At 62.8% G+C, this 17,502-nt stretch overlaps 2 protein-coding genes across 2 annotated transcripts; one reads left to right on the top strand and one right to left on the bottom strand.

Annotated features, from left to right (window-relative positions):
- Positions 1 to 767: 767 nt before the first annotated feature.
- On the bottom strand, positions 768 to 3,841 carry SMIM35 (small integral membrane protein 35). Its single transcript, XM_075172655.1, has 4 exons — positions 3,826 to 3,841; positions 1,420 to 1,524; positions 1,071 to 1,104; positions 768 to 873 (listed from the first exon to the last, which is right to left on the bottom strand). Exons 1-4 carry the CDS (start codon positions 3,839 to 3,841, stop codon positions 768 to 770), a joined length of 261 nt encoding a protein of 86 aa, XP_075028756.1.
- A 3,889-nt stretch (positions 3,842 to 7,730) lies between these two features.
- TMPRSS4 (transmembrane serine protease 4) lies at positions 7,731 to 16,689 on the top strand. The gene is made up of 13 exons (XM_075172693.1): positions 7,731 to 7,739; positions 11,651 to 11,681; positions 11,762 to 11,875; positions 12,066 to 12,218; positions 12,326 to 12,455; positions 13,817 to 13,918; positions 14,052 to 14,092; positions 14,672 to 14,834; positions 15,117 to 15,283; positions 15,506 to 15,601; positions 15,740 to 15,879; positions 16,064 to 16,271; positions 16,518 to 16,689. The coding sequence occupies exons 1-13, from the start codon at positions 7,731 to 7,733 to the stop codon at positions 16,682 to 16,684; spliced, it is 1,521 nt and encodes a 506-aa protein (XP_075028794.1). The 3' UTR covers positions 16,685 to 16,689.
- Positions 16,690 to 17,502: the final 813 nt, after the last annotated feature.

Here is a 17,502-nt window from a genome sequence, read left to right on the forward strand (position 1 = left end):
GCTCCCTCCTCCTCCATCTCAAGCAAGGGGAGGCTGTGCCAGTGCACCAGCGTGGGGATGGCAGCCGGCCCCAGGCACCTTCCTATGCTGCCCGTGGCCGGGGAGGGCCAGCAAGAGAAACGCAGCTACGGGGAGCAGATGGAGAAGTTCTTTTACAAACAGGAACAGCACCGTTACAATTTCAGTAGAAATCCAGCATATTTGGGGCTGTTTTTTAAAGAAGCAAGAACAGAGGAATTCCCCCATGGCTGGTTTTGGTTGCTCTTTTTGTCACTGCCAGAAGGTGGGCGTCAGGCAGCGTGGGTAAGGGGTGCAGGCAGCACACGGGCTCCAGCCCCAGCCCCGAGCTGCCTTCACCCCAGTCCCAAGCCGAGGACAGCGGGTCACGGGGAAGGAAATGCAAACGAAAGCCTGCACGGGGGGAAACAAAACCAGAGCCCAGGGAAAGCCCCTGATGCCCCACAGGCATGGGGAGGACTTTTGCAGGAAAAACCTTGGGACTATCCCAGGGAAAGCTGCAATGACCCGGGGCTATGCGGAGGCACGGAGGCTCTGGGGCACAGCGCTCTCACCTGGGCTCCCCGCAGAGGCACCCACTGCTGCAGCCGCCCCGAGCACTGGCTGCTCCCAGGCACCGCGGGGCAGCCGCCGGGCACTGCTGCTGTGGGCTGTGCTGGGGGACACACACGGCCGGGGACCCTCTCGCCCATCGCCAGGCAGGGAGGAGCAGGGTGATGTCCTACCTGCATGCCAGCCCGGCTCCCGCCTCACGGCCCCCGGTTGTAGAAGGGCACGTAGCCGCTCCCTGCCCCGCTCAGCGAGCCGCTGATGCTGAACGGCGGCACCAGCTCCACCGCCACCGACCCCAGCCCACTGCAGGGAAGGCAGAGATGTCAGCGAGCTGCCTGCCCGCCTCCAGCCCCTGCCAGCGCAGGGCATCTGTCCCGGGGAGGCGGCGCCTGCAAACAGCAGAGCTCAGTGGGTTTGGGACTGGCAAGGGTTTGTGACACCTTGGCACCCTGCGAAGGGAGCACCCAGCCCGCCCCGGGTCCCCGCACGGCCTCACTCACCAGGTATGGTAGAGGTTGAAGACGAAGTCAGGCCCTGGGGAGGTGGAAAGGAGAGGAGTCAGAGCCACGCAGTGCCATGAACTCGCCTTCGCGAGCCTGTGCAGCGGCGTGGGGATGGGGAGGACAGCCAGCGGGACAGCCAGCCACACTGGGACATCACTGTGCATCCCCCTCCTCGGCCTCTGCATGCCCCCAGCTTGCCCCAGAGCCACCCTGCGTACGGGTTTCCCCAGCCCCCGAGGACCAGCAAATGTCAGGCATGCTCCCCAAATCGCGGGCCCTGCAGCCCTTTTCTTTTGAGCCCTCCCTGCCCTGCTGCTGCCTGTCCCCCTGCTCTGCCCGTACTTACGGTGCCTCTGGTACCACCGGATGAAGGTGTAGCCAAAAAGCACCAGGATCAGCAAGGCCAGCCCGACGCCCAAGACAACCCCAAGTGCGTTGATGGGCTCCTGCCCTGTAAAGCAGAGGGAGAAGGGGCTCTGCAGACAAACGCCTCCGGGAGGCTGGGGGTTCTGATCATCCCCTGGGGGGGACAGGACAGCTGTGGGGCTGGGATACGTCCCTCCACCCTGTGCTGTCCCTATGGCGTGGAGGGACTGCGCTCTGCGAGGCTCTTGAGCGTTGTGGCACGGAGATTTTTGCTACCCCCAAAGCCCCGTGCTGGAGACTTGTGTTCTTGGTCGCACAGCCACCACCTCTGCTGTCCCCAGGTGAGCTGGCGGGCAGGATGGTGACCTGGGAAGGGAACCCAGAGGGGAGCGTGGGTGACCCACTGCCCTCAGCCTAGACAGGAAGGGACCGGCTGTAAACAGGAGCCCATGTTCCCCGTAAGCAGGATCCCCTGCTATTCCCGCTTCTGGCCCCGCCAGGAGCTCACCCAGAGCCCAGGCAGCTTTCGGCCCTGCCCGGGGCCCATCACATTGTGCTGGGGGCAAGGAGCTGGCCATCCTGACAATGCCTGTATCCTCACTCCTGGTCCCATGCACGCTCTTCTGGGGTAAAGCGCCCTTCTTGGCTGCACAGGGAGCTGTTGGCAATCAGCAGGGTTTAGCCATGCAATTGAGCTGTAATTTTGGCAACAAAAGTGCAGGCAGAGCAGGGAGGTAGCAGAGCTGGCTGGGGCTGAGGACTCACTCGCTGGCTGTCACCTCCCGCAGCCAGCGTGTCCTGCAGCTCTGGTGCATCTTGCCGGCCATGCCCCGGCGGCACCCGGCTGAGCGGAGAAGAGCCAGAAGAGCAGCAAGGTGCCACAGCTGTGGCACTGATGCTGGCTGCCCCAGTGCTGTCCCGCAGCCTCCCTGCGCAGTCGCACAGACCCATTTCTGGACAGGCAGTTCCCTCTAGAGGATGCATTTGTCAGGGCGAGCAGCCTCCTGCTGCTGGCACCGGGCTGGGACGGGATAACGGATGGGGCGGTGCAGGACCTCTGCGGGAGCTCTGCACCCGCTCCATCCCTCCCGTCCACACTGCAGAATCTGGCCCAGCACCAGCCAACCCTCCCGGCATTGTCAAGGGGACACCAAGGTGCCCAGGCACAGCACAGCCCATGGGCAGCCATTTCTCTGCTGACAACAGGTTGCGAGCAAAATCTCATGCAATGTACAGCACAGGGCTGCGAATCACACCTCTCCAGCTGCGACCAGCTCCTGCTGACCCAAACGCCTGTGCAAACACCATCCTGGACCCTTCTCTGCTGTCACAGTGGGCTCCAGCGTGAGCCCATCTCACAGGCAGCGCAGCCTCTTGCACCCCGCCTCCACCCCAGCATCCCCACAGGGCCTCCCTGACCAGTAAGCTGCCCAGTCAGTCCCACTGTGGCCCTTCAGCAAAATGCAGGCGGAGTGGTGGTGGGCACAGCTCTGGGCTGCAGTGGCTGCTGTGCCCAGGAGGGGACAGCAGGGTTTGGCCACTGCCCCGCCACACGGTCAGCCCCCTGCCCGCGCGGAGTGCTTGGGGCAAGCGCCTGGCACAGAGGCAAGGCGCTGTGCCTTGCAGCATCAGGAGTGAGGAGGCAGCGGAAAAGGATGACCTAACAGCAGCTAAATTTAGACAGATGCCGGTGGAGTGAGAACATTTCCCCTGTGGTCACAGTGTTTACACAGTGAGCAAGGTCCCAGGTCGTCCTGCAACCCGCAGCACTTGCTCTACCTGACAGGATCCGGCAAACACCCGGGGAGCTGCAGAGCATCGTGCCGCCAGCTCCCAAGTTGCGTGGCAGACGAGCAGGACCAGCCTGCTCTTCCCTTCTACGGGGCCCTCACGGCGGGGCTTAGGAGGCCAGGATACGTGGGAAGTCAACGCACCCTGCTTCTGCTGGGGCAGGGATGAGCAGGGAGTCCCGGGACCCCAGGCCCCGGCACGGGCCGGCGTGGGTGAGGTCAGGGAGTCTGCTGCAGGAGTGACTCACGCAGCCGGAGCTGCGAGACTGGAGGAGCATGGTGCAATAGCCTCCCTGAATCAGCCAGCTGCCGAAACTGCCCTCTCCCCACGCCTACCACTGGTGGGAGGATGACGGCTTCATGCCCAGCCCTGGCCCCATGCCGTGCGTGGGAGGCACTCCCTGTCCTGACACCCTTGGGAGCAGACATCCTCGCGTCCCAGCGAGACGCCTCCGAGCAGCCCTGCTCGGGGCAGAGTCACAGCAGCAGCCGAACCCCAAGCCCCAGCTCCATAGACAGTAGAGGGGAGGCACTACCTGTGCCATAAAACCTCCCCATCTCTGCTCCATAAGGGGAGAAAAATGCCACCCACTCACCTGCCCGGGGGTCCATCTCCTGGCGCCCAGCACCGTGCCGCAGGAGCTGCTCACGACTAGCCCGGGCTGGGAGCTGCTGCAGCAGAGCCTGGTGCGCGCTGGAGCCTGGCACGTCCTGCCCGTCCCCTCCTCTCCCGGTGACACAGCCGCCTCACCGCCCGTGCCGCAGCGAGGCCGGGCACCGCTCCTCGCTCGCCGGTTCCACTGGTTCCCAGGGGAGAAAGCAGAGGAGCTCCGGCAGACATCACTCCTCATGCGAGGGACACCGCCTGTGCCCCAGCCCGGGACAGCTGCTCCCAGCCCAGCCCAGCCTCCCCACCCGCACAGGGTAGGCGCGATGCCTGCCCAGGGGGGCAGCTCTGCCTCCCGCTGCTGGCAGGGACAGGCACCCTGGCAGAGGCTGCACTGGCAGCGCTGGGAGCCCAAGGGGCAGGGACGCCCTGGGCACAGGGGTGTCCAGCCCTGGCAAGGTGCCCAAGTGGCTGTGTCCTCCGACTGCCACCTCCTGGCAAAGAGCAGCAGCTGGGAGCGGGGCAGGGTCCCAGGACGAGCCTGGGCTTGGGCATTTGGGGATGCCCGCGAAGGTTACGGCCCTGTGCAGGGTGAGGGCACCCACGGGGAGGGCAGGACCCCAGGGTGACAGGACATCCCCCACCCGCTGCCCCCAGTCACAGACACCTCCTGGTGCGACGCACTTACGGCTGTATTCGATCATCTTCTCAAAGCCCCGAGCCACAGGGTTAGGTGGCAATCACCACCTGCTTGCAGAAAGAGGGGGAAACCATCTCCCGTGGCTGCAGGTAGGAGGTAGCAAACAGGGATAACCACTAACAGCTTGGAAACCGGGCAGCCAGGGGCAAAAACCCTCCCCCCCGGAAGCCTCCTCTTTGTGCACGTTTTGCCAGGCACAGCCTCCGACTATGCCGTGCCTCAACGCAAGCGGCCAGGGCAGGAGCCAAGCCCCCGAGCAGCCCTCCCGAGGAGCGAGCACCTCGGCACCGAGACCCAGGGGCGACGCCTGGGACACATGAGCATGCTGGCCGGGGCAGGGCGGGATGCAGAGCTGGCGGGACAGAGAGGGGATGATGCGCACTGCAGACCCCGAGGCCCTGGCAGCACCCGGCTCAGACGGAGAGGCCGGGACAGCTCCTCACCGGGCAGCAGAGAGGAAAGGGACAGGGTGCGTGTCCATGTAGCCCGGGGAGGCTGGCGGCTACAGCCCTGCCTGGCCCCTGCCTGACCCTAGACGGAGCCGGAGTGCCTGGAAGCCTGCGTCACGCCAGGGCTCCGTGCATAAGAGGCCAGGGAAGGGTGACGGGCTGGAAACGCAGCCGCACTCCAGGAAGCAAAGCCCCGAAGGCGTGCGGAGCTGTGACATAACATCTGCAAACCTCAGCCGCTTCCTCAAAGCCTTCGCTTAACCTCAAAGGAGGAAGAGCTTCTCCCCGCCATGCCACCTCCCACACCACGGATGCTCCCAGGCTGCCCTCCCTTCCACGGCAGCGGGGCCAGGCCTGGCCGTGGGGTGTGTGGGGCTGGCACTGGGATGCTCTGGGAAGGCAGCCCACACCTCGAGGCGGTCTCTGTGGCACAGCACAGGCCTGCAGCTGTGCAGGCGGTGCTGGATGCACGGGACTGAGCTCACTCCAGAGCCTCTGCCCAAGCCCTGCTGGCCCGGCCGCACCCATCTCTTGAGTTGCTTTTGCTTTTAAGCCACAGTTTGTTCCCTGACAAGGGACAGCCGTGCTCAGACTGGACAGGAGAGCTCGCTCCACCATGCTGCATCTCACACTGCATCAGGTGCCCACACAGCCATTTGCCTGTGCTGCCCCAGCCAGGACCTACCGTGGCACGCCAGGGACGCAAGCTCTCTGCCCAGCTCCCTGCTGCTGCGCGCAGCCCCTTAAACCAGTTTGCAAGCTGAAAGCTCCCGCAGTAGCGCTGGGCACCCTCCTGCACAAAGCGCGTGGCTGGACCTGCCAGCTGCCACTGCCCACCCTCCATCCCATGGTCTCTGGGCATTGCAGGGACCATGTGGGCAGGAGCCGAGACTGCAGCCTGCCAAGGTCCCCACACCTCCCCAGGGGGCTGGATCCTCACCAGTCAGCATGGGGAGGGTGTCCCTTACCTGCAGAGCCACATGCGGATGCCAGGATCCCTGGTCAGGCTACCGGGTTATGCTGCCCACTCTCCCCAGAGCGGGCAGGGTCCTGCTGGCACAGTGATGGCACGGCTCCTCAGCCGAGGAGCCGCAGGTCTGGGATGCTCCGCAGTCTCCCCGCTGGCACAGTGCACGCACCTGGCAGCCGCAGCTCTCCCCGACCTTTGGGAAAGCTTGATTACAAAAGGAGGAGAGGGTAATTAGCTGCTCGGCAAATCCTGCACACTCACCACTTCCAGTATGAGTCTGCACAAGGCCAGGCTTTTCAGCCGGCTGCCAGCGGGGCCGACCGCAGCCCGCAGACTCCCTGACCCCAGCCCGCTCCCTGCGCCGGCCTTCGCCCAAGCTGGAGCAAGCGGCTCCTGCACGCCTGAACCTAAATGCCCATCCTGCCCAGCGGTGCTGCCACCAGCGGGCTAAAGCAAGCCAGTCTTCATCCCAGCGCAATTATTCCTGGCTGCGTAGCCCAGCTTTGCATCGGAGACATGCACAGCTCCACGAGCAGCCTCAGCACCTGCCTACAGGCACAGCACTTTCCCAAAACAGGGCTCGGGGGCTGTAAGAGCCCCTCTCCCCACCCACCCCTGCCAGCCCCATCTTGTGCAACATCAATGAGCTCAACCAACACAGGGCAGCTGCTCTGCAAAGGGACGGGGGGTTGCAGGAGAAGGGCATGGCCATCCCTGAGCTCACACCGCGGTGCCCCACTTGCAGACCCAGCCTCGGCACTGAGCTCGGCATATCCGCATGGATAGCAGGCCTCTGTAAACCTCCATGAACGGCCCAGGAGCATCCCAGTGGTGTAGGAACCGGCAGTCAGCATGCCTGCCGCGCTGCTGTACCAGAGCAGGGACAAAAGCCGGGGAGAAAGAGCGAGGTTTGTCCCAGAGGGCAGGTAAGGAAGTCTGGAGGGGCCACGCTCAAGTCTCTCCTCTGCCCAGCTTGCCGGGGCGCCTGCTGTTACAATCACTGGGCAGGAGCTGGGCACCCCGCGCCCGCCGGGGAGCAACGACTTCATACAGCCTGCCCAGGACACCAGCTACTCCCGCACCGCCGGACGCCTGCCCGCGCCCCCAGCCTGCGTGGCAACCCCAGAGGTAACCTGCCGTGGGCACCCGCTCGCTTTCCTTTTACTTCACGCGGGTGCTGCCAGGAGCGCCTGCCAGCCGCGACCTGGGGCTGCGCAGGGACACACAGACTGAGTGACCCGAGAGACAGGAGCATATAATGGCCTGGTAACCTCATGCGTAAACTCTTCTCCTTTCCTCCTCCACCTACAAAACCTCTATTTAAAAACAAGCCGGTGCAACGCGGAAGAGACAGACAAAGAGCGGGATGGCTGTGGTTCCTCTTATCGTCAGGAGAGGAGCAAGAAAAATCCTGCTCTGTCAGTCAGTTCACTCCCGATAAGCTATTTTGTGACAGCAGCTCTGCAGGTGAGTCACCCTCCAGTGGCAGATGCTCAGGAGATTATTGCAGGTGATGGTGCTACTGATAGACCGGTGTTATATTACAATACAAATCATAATTCCTGTTTCACAACTCCTGTTGCGGGTTTTAAGGAGTGCTCGGGCGGTCCTGCCCCAGTGTTAGTAGCGCACGGGCAGAGCAGCACAGGCACAGGGGCAGCGGGAGCTTCGCCGGCCCGGGCTCCCTGGGCTTCGGGGCACCCACAGCCTCCCCGTGTCCCGGACTGGAGGATATTTGCCGGGTTTCTGCAGGCAGAAGACCACGTCAGAGCTGGATGAACATGGTGAGTTACCGACAGCTTTGCCCACCGCTCTGCCCCCCCGCACGTCAGCCCCCGCCCCTCGCCGCGGGCCGCCGGCGCCCCGCACACCCCGCGCTGGCTGCACTCGCAGCCCAGGCCTGCCAGGAGCGGCTGACTGGCGATGAGGCCCCAGGCCCCAGGCTCAAAGGAGCTGCTGCTCCCTGGCCCTTGCCCCCCGCAGCATCCAGGCAGGGAACGACTTCACCGTCTCTCTCAACACCCTGCCGTGGCTGTTGGATACGGCGCTTGGCTATCCCCATGAGCTCTCATTCCCACATTTCTCTGGGGCTTGCCTTGGCCCTCTCCCAGACCGGGAAGCAGGCAAGCAAGGCAGTGAGTCTCGCAAGTCTGCTCACCAAGGGGAATGTGCCCTTCTGGAGCACCTTATTGCCCCCCAGAAGGGGCTGGTTCTCAGGCAATGCCTGGGCACGAGCCAGGCGCCCCTGTCCCCCAGCGCAGCTCCCACTGCGGGACTGCCGGTCCCTCTGCTCAGCACAAGGGACACGCTGGGCTCAGCTTCCTGCAGTACCTTTTGCAAGCAAAGCCACGGCCACCAAACCCCAGCCTGGCATGCAGTCCCTCCCTAGGAGAAAAAGGCTTCCTTAACAGAGGGCAGTCACGCACAGCCCAGCTCCCTGGGCACTGTAGAACCCCAGCCGTGGTACACTGGGACATCATCCCCTCCGAGGTGGGGAACTCGCCCCCCTGCTCGGCAGCAACGGCCACGCCCCCCCATGGGTTAAATCCCCTGCAGCCAAGGAGTTAGCCCCGGATCCGAGCACCCTGCACCCTTTGAAGCTGGGTTTCGCATAGGAACCTCCCACCTTCCCTCATTCAGGAGCAGCTGGCACAGCTACTCAGTGCACCACAGAGCCTTTCAGCCACGCGCTGCAGAGGGCAAACGGCAAGAGTCTGACTGCACCCCAGCTGCCCAAGCCTGCTCAGATGGCGCGGGTGCAGAAGTTCACCGGGAGTCCACGGCTCGTGGGCTGGCATTTGCACAGCTGGAGTGCAGGCTGGCCACAGTGGCATTAACATGCTTCCAGAGAAAAAGCAAGGGAGCTCAATTAGTTACGGTAGCCTTGAGTTCTCCAGGAAATCATGTGCTTCCACTCCACGCAGGAGCTGGCACAGCTCTTGCCTTGCTTTGAATTTAACCAGTGCAGCTCTTGCTTGTCGTGTGGTTTTGAGAGCAAGTGGGCAGTCAAGGAGAGGCAGCCCCTGGGGCAGCTCCAAGCTGTGAATCTGTTTGAAACGGAGGAGGTTCAGGGACTGAAGAAAATGCAAAAAAAAAAAAAAAAAAAAAAAAAAGAATCAACAATGGCCAATACCTTCTCTGTGTGGGAAGGTGGCTAGCACCACAGCATCACCCCTCCCAACTGCATCCGCACCAGACCTGCACAGGGTTGTCAGAAAGGAGCCCGGCACCAGACGATGTGATGGGCACAAGCACAGGCAGCCTGTGGGCAGGCAGGGGCAGCTGCGGTGCCCCTCAGCCGCAGAGCCCCGGCTGTGCCGCGCAGCCTGGAGGAGCCGTCGCGGCCAGGGCCCTGGGACCGTTCCCGCAGGGAACCGTTAGGATCCCATTATCCGGGTCATGCCCAGCCCAGGCCCACGGTGACACAAGAGGTCAGCATGAGGAAGGACCGGCCCCACGTGCCCTCGGCTGGCTGCGCTGGAGGACGTAGGTGGCGTTTGGGAGCAAGCTGAGCTGGCACTGCAAAACTCCCAGGGCTCCTCCAGGCACCGGGCACCGCAGATAAGCGGCTCGGGAAGGGCAGCCGAGATGGGAGGTCTGGGAGACACGCTCCCCTTCCCACCCTGCCCTCCTGCTCCCAGCAGGTCTCCGACTCCCTGCCACCAGGAGCCAGGCTCCATGCCCCCGGGAGCTGATCTGGAGCTGGGATCCCCTGGCAGCACTGCAGTGTCCTCACAGGAGCCAAAAAGACCCGAGGGGCTGTGCAGAGCCCATCCAGGGACCGGGCGCTCGCCACGACTTGCCCACACTTGGCATCGGTGCCAGATAAGCCCGGCGGTTCAGAGAAAGGCCCCTGGCATTTCCTCAAAAGAGCCAGACGGCTGCATACTGGGGTACAGCCGCATGCCCGCGGCCCTGCCAGCACCGGGCAGGATCCGGTCCTCCCCTGCACAGGTCACTTCTTGTTCCTGGGCTGGGGAGCAGCCAAAACTGGCAACCCAAGCCGTGCAGCAGGGCCGTGATGGAGAGGCAACGTTTCCTGGCTGGGCAAGGGGCAGCGACGGCTGAGCTAGCAGCACATTAAACCCAAGCTATCTTTGTGTGTTAACCCACAAATAATGGCTTGGCACTTGCCTGTAAAATCCTGCTGGTAGAATTTTTGTGCGCGGCTAAACATGCCCAAACACAGTGGCCCAGAGAGGGAGGGCTCCACCACTCCCTCCTACCCGCCTCGGGGCTGCAGCACGGCCCCCTCACAGCCTTACCGCATCCCTGGTCTCACTGCACCGCTATTCTTCAAAGCCCCAACCTCCAAGCCCCGAGATTGCCCAAGAGCCTCGCTGAGACAACGAATGCAATCATCTCCAGCCCTCTGCTGCCCAGGGAAAAGCACGCTGCTCCCGAGGAGCAGCAGCCAGAGGAGCAAAGGCTTCTAAACCCCAGACTCTCCTGAATCATGCTCCTGGATCTGTGGGTTTATTGCAGAGTTTTTAATCTTCCTTATCTCTGTTCATGCTGGGTACAGGCCCTGCAAAAAAGCTCGTCTTACCTGTCGTGGTAGAGTCCAGAAGCAACAGCAAAGGAAAAGAGCTCGCTCGGGGCTGGAAGGGCATTCAAAGGAAAAGCAAGTGTGCTGCTTTCCACAGCTTCAGCAGGGCAGGAGCACGCTTTCAAACCGCAAGCTGCCAGGAAGCAGCTCAACAGCGTGGCACAAGCATGGCTGCAAACCAGGGCAACAGAAACGTCCACCTGAAACCCCCGCAGAGGGGCTCTGATCTTCGCCCAGCACCAACCCGCCCACCGAGGACGGGGGCAGCGGCTGGCTGGTGCGGCTCAGGGGACTTTTCCTACTGCAGTTGGGCATCTCTCATACAAGAGCTAATTACAGGAAAATAATTTTGAAGAGATCAAGTGGGATCAACGCCTTTCATCACTCGCTGCAGCGCTGACTGCTACCGGGGCTGTGTTTACCGTGTGCCCTAGCAGCGGCACAGCCCTCCCTCCCCGCCCCGAGCGCGCTGGTTCCCATGGGCTGGGCTGGTTTCTCCAGTGGCTCCGGCAGCCTGTTGGGGAGGACTCGTGCTGTGCCACTCGGTTTCTGACCCCACGCTGGGCCAGTCAAAGAATATAACCCCCGTCGTGACATGTCTGGCTTGCACAGCCCTGCAGACGCGTGTATTTTGACTCAGGGTTTCTTGGCACATCAGAAAGTGCCTCTTTCATAATGCCTATGACTTCTTAAGCCCCTGGTGCATTAAAGGCAGTAGCTCTATATCATTAACAGCCAGTTACTGGAATTGCACAGGTGGTGTCCATGGGAACAACACAGCCGGTGATCCCGGGTGACAGCAGAGCCAAGTGTTGTTGCACCAGGATATGCCACCCCCCGCTGCCGCCTCCATCCCCAGCAGCTCTAAAGCAACCTCAGCTGTTGGCTGGGGCAGCTTCCCTGCTAATCCTCCCGGGGGGCCTCAAGCAAGCCAGAGACACAGCAGCCTCTGTGCCTGCCCAGGCTTAGCTGATCCTCCGCTCTTTGGGCTGCCCTCCCCGGGATAGCTGATCACGTTAGCGCTGCGCTTGGCGTGGGAGTCGCCACCGGGCCAGCTAGCCACGCTGCTACAGACCCTTCCCACCTGCCGAGTGCTTTTTGGCTGAAGTTTGAGCTCGGTAACTGGTTTTCCCCTCTGGTTTGCAGGATTTAGCCTCCGAGCGGCTGAATGGCAGAGGTAATACCCACGGGAGCTGGGGGCGCGGGTGCTGCCAGGCTGGGCCTGGCGACGCAGGGCCACGCTCCTCTGTGTTGCAGGTCCCAGCACAAGACGCAAAGCCTCCACGGCGCTGGAGTCCTTCAAGCGGATCGGCATCCCCGTCCTGGCAGCGGTGCTCAGCCTCGCCTGCCTGGTTACGGTCGGGTTCCTGGGTACGGTTCCTGCTCTCCTCTCCTCCCTCCTCCTGCCGCTGCTGGGCACAGCCACGGCTTGGCAAACACACCTCTGGACCCAGGGCTCAGCGGGGACCGGCTCTGCCACCTTCTTGCTGAGCCCCCAAGGGCAAGCCCTGAGCCTGCCCAGCACCACGAGCCCAGCGCTGAGCTCCCCCTTTCCCTCCAGTCAAGGTTTACCTGGACTACCACTACTTCTTCTGCAAACAGTCCCTGAAGCTGGTGCCGCTGCAGCAGGTGTGTGACAGGCAGGTGGACTGTCCGCAGGGCGAGGACGAGGCCCACTGTCCCCAGTGGGTCCCTGAGGGGCCACCAGCTGGCGGTGAGTCCAGGACACCCTGCTACAGCTCCGGAGGGGCTGGGCTGCTGCAGCAAGCCTCCGCCTGCTAAAGTCACCTGTGACAAAGCTGACTTTGTGTCTGTCTCCAGCCCGTGTTTCCAAAGACAGATCCATCCTGCAGGTGCTTAACAGAAACACCGGAGCCTGGTCCTGCATCTGCCACGACCACTTCAACCTGGTGCTGGCAAAAGCAGCCTGTGAGCAAATGGGCTACAGGAGGTACGCGGCTGCTTTCTCCACGCCTCTCTCGCCTGCTTTAGCTATCCCTCTCCCATCAAAGCTCTTTGTGACTGGGGCTCTGTTTGCACTCAGAGCTCTGCACTGATGGTTTCAGTCCATCCCCACCACGCAGAGTACTCTGTGTGTCCCTAGGAGCTGGATGGTCTCTGCGCTAGAAGCCGGGGCAGCTTCCCATGTAAGCACAGTACCGTGCCCAGTGTCTCCTGCTCTGTCCCCAGCCCACGGGCACCTCACCCCCCCCTTACTTGCAGTCACCCACGCAGCAGGGCTGCCCTACGGCTCCCAACAGCATGCATGCGCTCACCTCACCAGAGCAGCCCCTCCTGGGGCACGTGCAGAGCTCAGCCCACACGCTCACTGCCAACGGAGCTCTCCTGGGGAGGGGTGCATGGCACCGCGCTCCCCTTTTAAAGCCCCGGGAGAGCAGCAGTTGGTGGGGGTGTGGTGCTGGGCCAGGGGTGTGGGTGCTGCACAGCTGAGGGCAGGGCTGGGTCCTTGCAGCTGCGATGAAGTTCCATGTCACCCACCTGCGTCCGCCTCGCGCGCTGCCCTGAGCCAGCAGCAAGTTTGTAGTGCTGCATTCAACTAAAGCTGGTTAAAGCCGAGATTTGCGGAAATACCTTGCTAGCCCTGCGTGTTTGGTATCAGCCCTGGATTAAGGGAGAGCTTGAGTTAAGTTAGTGGTATACTAGGGAGAAGACAGGTTCCGGTGTTTGAGCCCCTCTAGGAGCCTAGACTGAGCCCAAAATGCTATCTTCCAGTTCCAAAAAGTCAGGGATTGAGGCTTTGGGCACAGGCCCCAGATGTCACCACAGCTGGGACACCCTGTGGTCCCCTGGGAGCTACCGGCCCCACACCTCCCTGAATAGCAGGGAGTAGTCTCCCTTCCTTCAATACGCTCCTGTCCCTCGTCCTGAGCCCAGTGGCCAGTCCCCCCATCCTGCCCCCGGCCCTTCAGGGCTGTGGCACTCCCCTCTTCTGGCATTCCTGCGTCCCTTGCCCAAGGAACCCCCTTTTTCTATGGGGTCTTTCTCTGGCTCACTGGCACGGGGCCCACGTTCCCTTCCTAAGCTCCTGCTTCCTCCCTATCTCATCAGCTCTTTGTTGGGGCCAGGGGCAAACATTTAGGACCTATTTGTAAAGCTTCGGTCCCTCGAGTTTTAGAACTGGGTTATACCATCTTCGGCTCAGTCTGAGCCAAAACCGCCAAGTTTCCAGGCTCCCGGAGGTGCTGAGGCTCCAATGCCTGTCCTCTCCCAGCATCTCTGCCCCATCGTAGCGTGCCTGGGGCTGCGCACCCCAGGGCGCGCTTCCTGACCCATGCCCCCCATATCTTTCAGTACCCCCACTTTCCGGGCGGTGGAGGTGGGCGCAGGGCAGCCCCTGCCTCCTCGCGAGGTCGTGCTGAGCAACGGCAGCCTCCGGATGCCTGAGCCAGGCAGGTGAGTGGTGGGGCTCTGCAGAGGTGGCCGCCGTGCCCCCGTGCCCCTCGCCCTGCACGGGAGCCTGCCGTGCCCGGCCGCGGAGCCAGAGCCTCGCCCCTGCCAAACCCAGCCCTTTTCCTCCCTCTTCCAGGAAATGCCTCTCTGGATCGGTCGTTTCGCTCTTTTGTTCCAGTAAGTATCATGACGCTGTTTGCACCTTGTGGGCAGGAAGGGCCTCGTGCTGCTCCAGGTCCTCGTTCCTGGGGCAGCCCCGTGTGCTGCGCTGCGGCTGCGGGAGCTCAGCTCTGGCCCAAGCCCTGGCCCTCCCCAGTTCCCCCACTGTTTGCATGAGAAAAGTTGGATTTAATTACTGCTAACCTTCTTGTTAAGCCAGTATAAACCTCCCAGAAATGAAACACCTAAGAGAGGCTTAACCAGCTGCCTGGATGGGTTTACTTTTGCTGATGAATTACCCTGATTAAACTAACCCCTCTGGTGGGCTGGAGAAGGCAAGGAACAGATGAACCCATTTCAGCGAGCCTGGGGATGATGTGCAAACAGAGAACAAAAGGGGGTGTGCCAAGTGCCCACGAAGGGGTGACATGGGCAGTGTCACGGGGGTGAGGCACCTGGGCCACGCTCCCCTCCCTGGGAGGTGGGAGCCTACGTCCCCGCTCACCCCCGAGGAGGGAGGTGGGCAGAGCGGGTGCTCTTCCTCTCCCCGTCACCGCAGCTAACGTGTTGCTTTGTCGCTGCTCCGCCGCCTGGCAGAAGACTGTGGGGAGAGCGTAAGGACTCCGCGCGTGCTGGGCGGGAGGCCGGCCGCCATCGAGGCTTGGCCGTGGCAGGTCAGCTTGCAGTACAGGAAGGAGCACATCTGCGGGGGCAGCATCATCGACCCCAGCTGGGTCCTGACGGCAGCGCACTGCTTCAAGTGAGTCGACGACCTCCGCGCGGCAGCGCACCGGTCAGCCAGCACCGACGTGCCAGGGCTGGGTCGGCTCCTCGAGGCCAGGCTGAGTCCCTCCGGGTTTAAGCCACAAGGTGCTTACATGTCCCATGATTAACACGTCTGTGCAGGGCTTTGTGCCCCTCGCTCCAATGCAGCTGACTGATGCTGAGCAGGGCAGCGTGTAGGCAGGGCTTTGCCGCCTGTCCCCACAGCAGAGCCACGGAGGGGAAAGAGGGGAGCAATAACAGACGCGTCTGTGCACAGGAACAACCCCGTCATTCAGAGCTGGCGCGTGAAGGCCGGCTCTGACCTCCTCTTGGGCACCGCCACCCTCACTGTGGAGAAGGTCTTCCTGGCTGGGGTGACGCCCACGTCTCCCAAGGACAACGACATTGCCCTGGTGAAGCTGCGGTCTCCCCTGCGTGTCTCAGGTGAGACGTGGCACACGCCTCCTTGGTGCATGAGCTCGCAAAGGCAAGGCTCGCTAGGCACCGAGGAGCGGTGCAGAGAGGGCCGTGTGTGAGCAGCGCCTTACCGAGAGCGCAGCGGGGAGCTGGGTGCCCGGCCGGCGCGTGGCCCCGGCCAGTCCGGGCAGGGGCACCTTCCCCACCAGCCTCCCCAGGCATCTCCTGCGCCTCACCTCTCCCTTCCAGAGAGCAGCAAGCCCATCTGCCTGCCCTATTTCGATGAGGAGCTGGTGCCAGGCACGTCCCTGTGGGTGATAGGCTGGGGCTACACGCAGGAGCACGGTGAGTGGGACAGCAGGGGGGGCGAGCCGAGGGCAGAGTCCCCCCCCAGCACCGCTTGCAGGAGGAGACGGGGCCGGTGGGCTCCCTGCTCACCCGGGGCTGCTGGGGGGCCCCTCTGAGCAGCCGTGTTTCGCGCAGGCAAACTGTCGGAGACCCTGCAGCAGGCGGAGGTGAAACTCATAGACAAGGAGAGCTGCAACCTGGCCGCCTACCACGGGGAGGTCACCGAGAAGATGCTGTGTGCCGGCCTGCCCCAAGGCGGGGTGGACACCTGCCAGGTGGGGGGTGGCTGGTCCAGAAAGAGGGGGTGGGTGCGTCCGCACCTATCAGCGCAAGAGTCCCTTTCAGGGAAGAGCTGTCCTCCTGGAAATGGCCGCACGCTGCGGCTGTGAGCACCGGCACCCACCCTGCTGGGGGCCGGGGGGCTCCTCAGCCCCCGCTCAGAGGGTTTGTCCTTCGCAGGGGGACAGCGGCGGGCCCCTGCTGTACTCGGGCAGGCACTGGCAGGTGGTGGGCATCGTCAGCTGGGGCCAGGGCTGCGGGACCCCCAGCACGCCCGGCGTCTACACCAGCGTCCGTGCCTACCTCAACTGGATCTACACCGTCCGGAGGGTCAGTGCCGTACTGCCAGCACCGCTGCAGCAACACGCACGGCTGCTCTATCACACAGGTTGCGGGAGGCAGTGGGGAAGGGTCAGGGCCCCCTCGACGGCTCTGCACAGAGAGGAACCGCACCGGCGGAGCACAGCGTCGCTGCAGGGCAGGCTGCGGGGACGGGGCTGCGGGGCTGCAGCCAGCCAGCCCCCTTCGGCTCCGCGCGGGAGCTGAGCCGGCTCCTTAAGGACGCAACTCTGTTTGCCTCCTGGTTTCGGCTGCCCTTTCAAAGCTTGCAATTTCTTCTCTCCCTCTCTTCCAGTCGGAGCTCTGAGACCCGCCGGGACAGTTCCCTCTCCTCTCCCCAAGCCTCCCTCCCCGTCCCTACGCGCTTGGCTGTCTCGGCTCCAGCAGCAGCTGGGAAATGGGTCCCAAGCCACGGAAGGTGAGCGGTGCCTCCCGAACCCTCGCTGGCAGGCTGTGATTTAGCAGGCCAGAGGACACCCAAGGAGGCAAAGGGCGGCTCGGAGTGACGGCCACCGATACCGTGAAGGAATCTGACCGGCTCAAGCTCCCTTCCGGAGAGAGAATAATTTATTACCCTGTGCCGACCCTGCTGTGGCAGGAAGGCTCCTGTGGGGCGAAGCTGCTGTTTGCTCACTACTGTTATACAGAAAGAAATGATGTTTGTGCTGTAGAGTATCCCCATTAAAAGAAAGTATTTGTTTTTTCACACAGCCTCTGAAGGCTTTGTCCCTCTTACTTGCAGAGGTATTTTTCGCAATGTCCCGTGCTATATGCCAGAGCTGCTTTCCCAGCGCAAGGCAGGGTTTATCTGCTGGTTCTTGTAACAAGAGTTCCTGCGCACAAGGAAGAAAGCGCGGCGTGGATCTTGGCCACTCAGTCAGACTGAGTGATCAGAATGGGGTCAGTTTAAATTACTGTAAACAAACAGGGACGTGAGGCATTATTTTACATCAACTTTTTCTAGCATAGCTTCAGCCCCAGTAGTAATCAGGGCCATTCCCGTGCAACGTGGCAAGGAGGGATCCTGCTTTCCAGGCAGCTGCACTCAGAGAGCCTTTTGCGCCGGGAAATACGCCCGAGCCCCCTGCGAACACTGCCGCTCCGAAGGCAGCACTACAGCCCCGGCCTGCCGGCAGACGGAGGCGTTTCCTGCCCCGTCCCATGGCCCACGCCGGGCTGGCGCCCCGGCTCCAGGCACCCACAGCCCCTGGGCTCCAGTGGGCAGCGCACGCCCGTGGGCGCTGGGCAGCAGCACCCAGCCCTCGCCCCGGGGTGTCCAG

This window comes from Calonectris borealis, chromosome 24, assembly GCF_964195595.1.
Source record: "Calonectris borealis chromosome 24, bCalBor7.hap1.2, whole genome shotgun sequence".
Classification (NCBI taxonomy): Eukaryota; Metazoa; Chordata; class Aves; order Procellariiformes; family Procellariidae; genus Calonectris; species Calonectris borealis.

Excerpts from the sequence above, each read along its gene's own strand:
- SMIM35 (XM_075172655.1), bottom strand. Across the intron at positions 1,105-1,419 it reads CCGGTGGTACCAGAGGCACC|GGCCTGACTTCGTCTTCAAC; the intron begins GTAAGTACGGGC and ends CCACCTCCCCAG. Across the intron at positions 874-1,070 it reads TTCAACCTCTACCATACCTG|TGGGCTGGGGTCGGTGGCGG; the intron begins GTGAGTGAGGCC and ends CCTTCCCTGCAG.
- TMPRSS4 (XM_075172693.1), top strand. Across the intron at positions 13,919-14,051 it reads CGGATGCCTGAGCCAGGCAG|GAAATGCCTCTCTGGATCGG; the intron begins GTGAGTGGTGGG and ends TCCCTCTTCCAG. Across the intron at positions 15,602-15,739 it reads GGGCTACACGCAGGAGCACG|GCAAACTGTCGGAGACCCTG; the intron begins GTGAGTGGGACA and ends TGTTTCGCGCAG.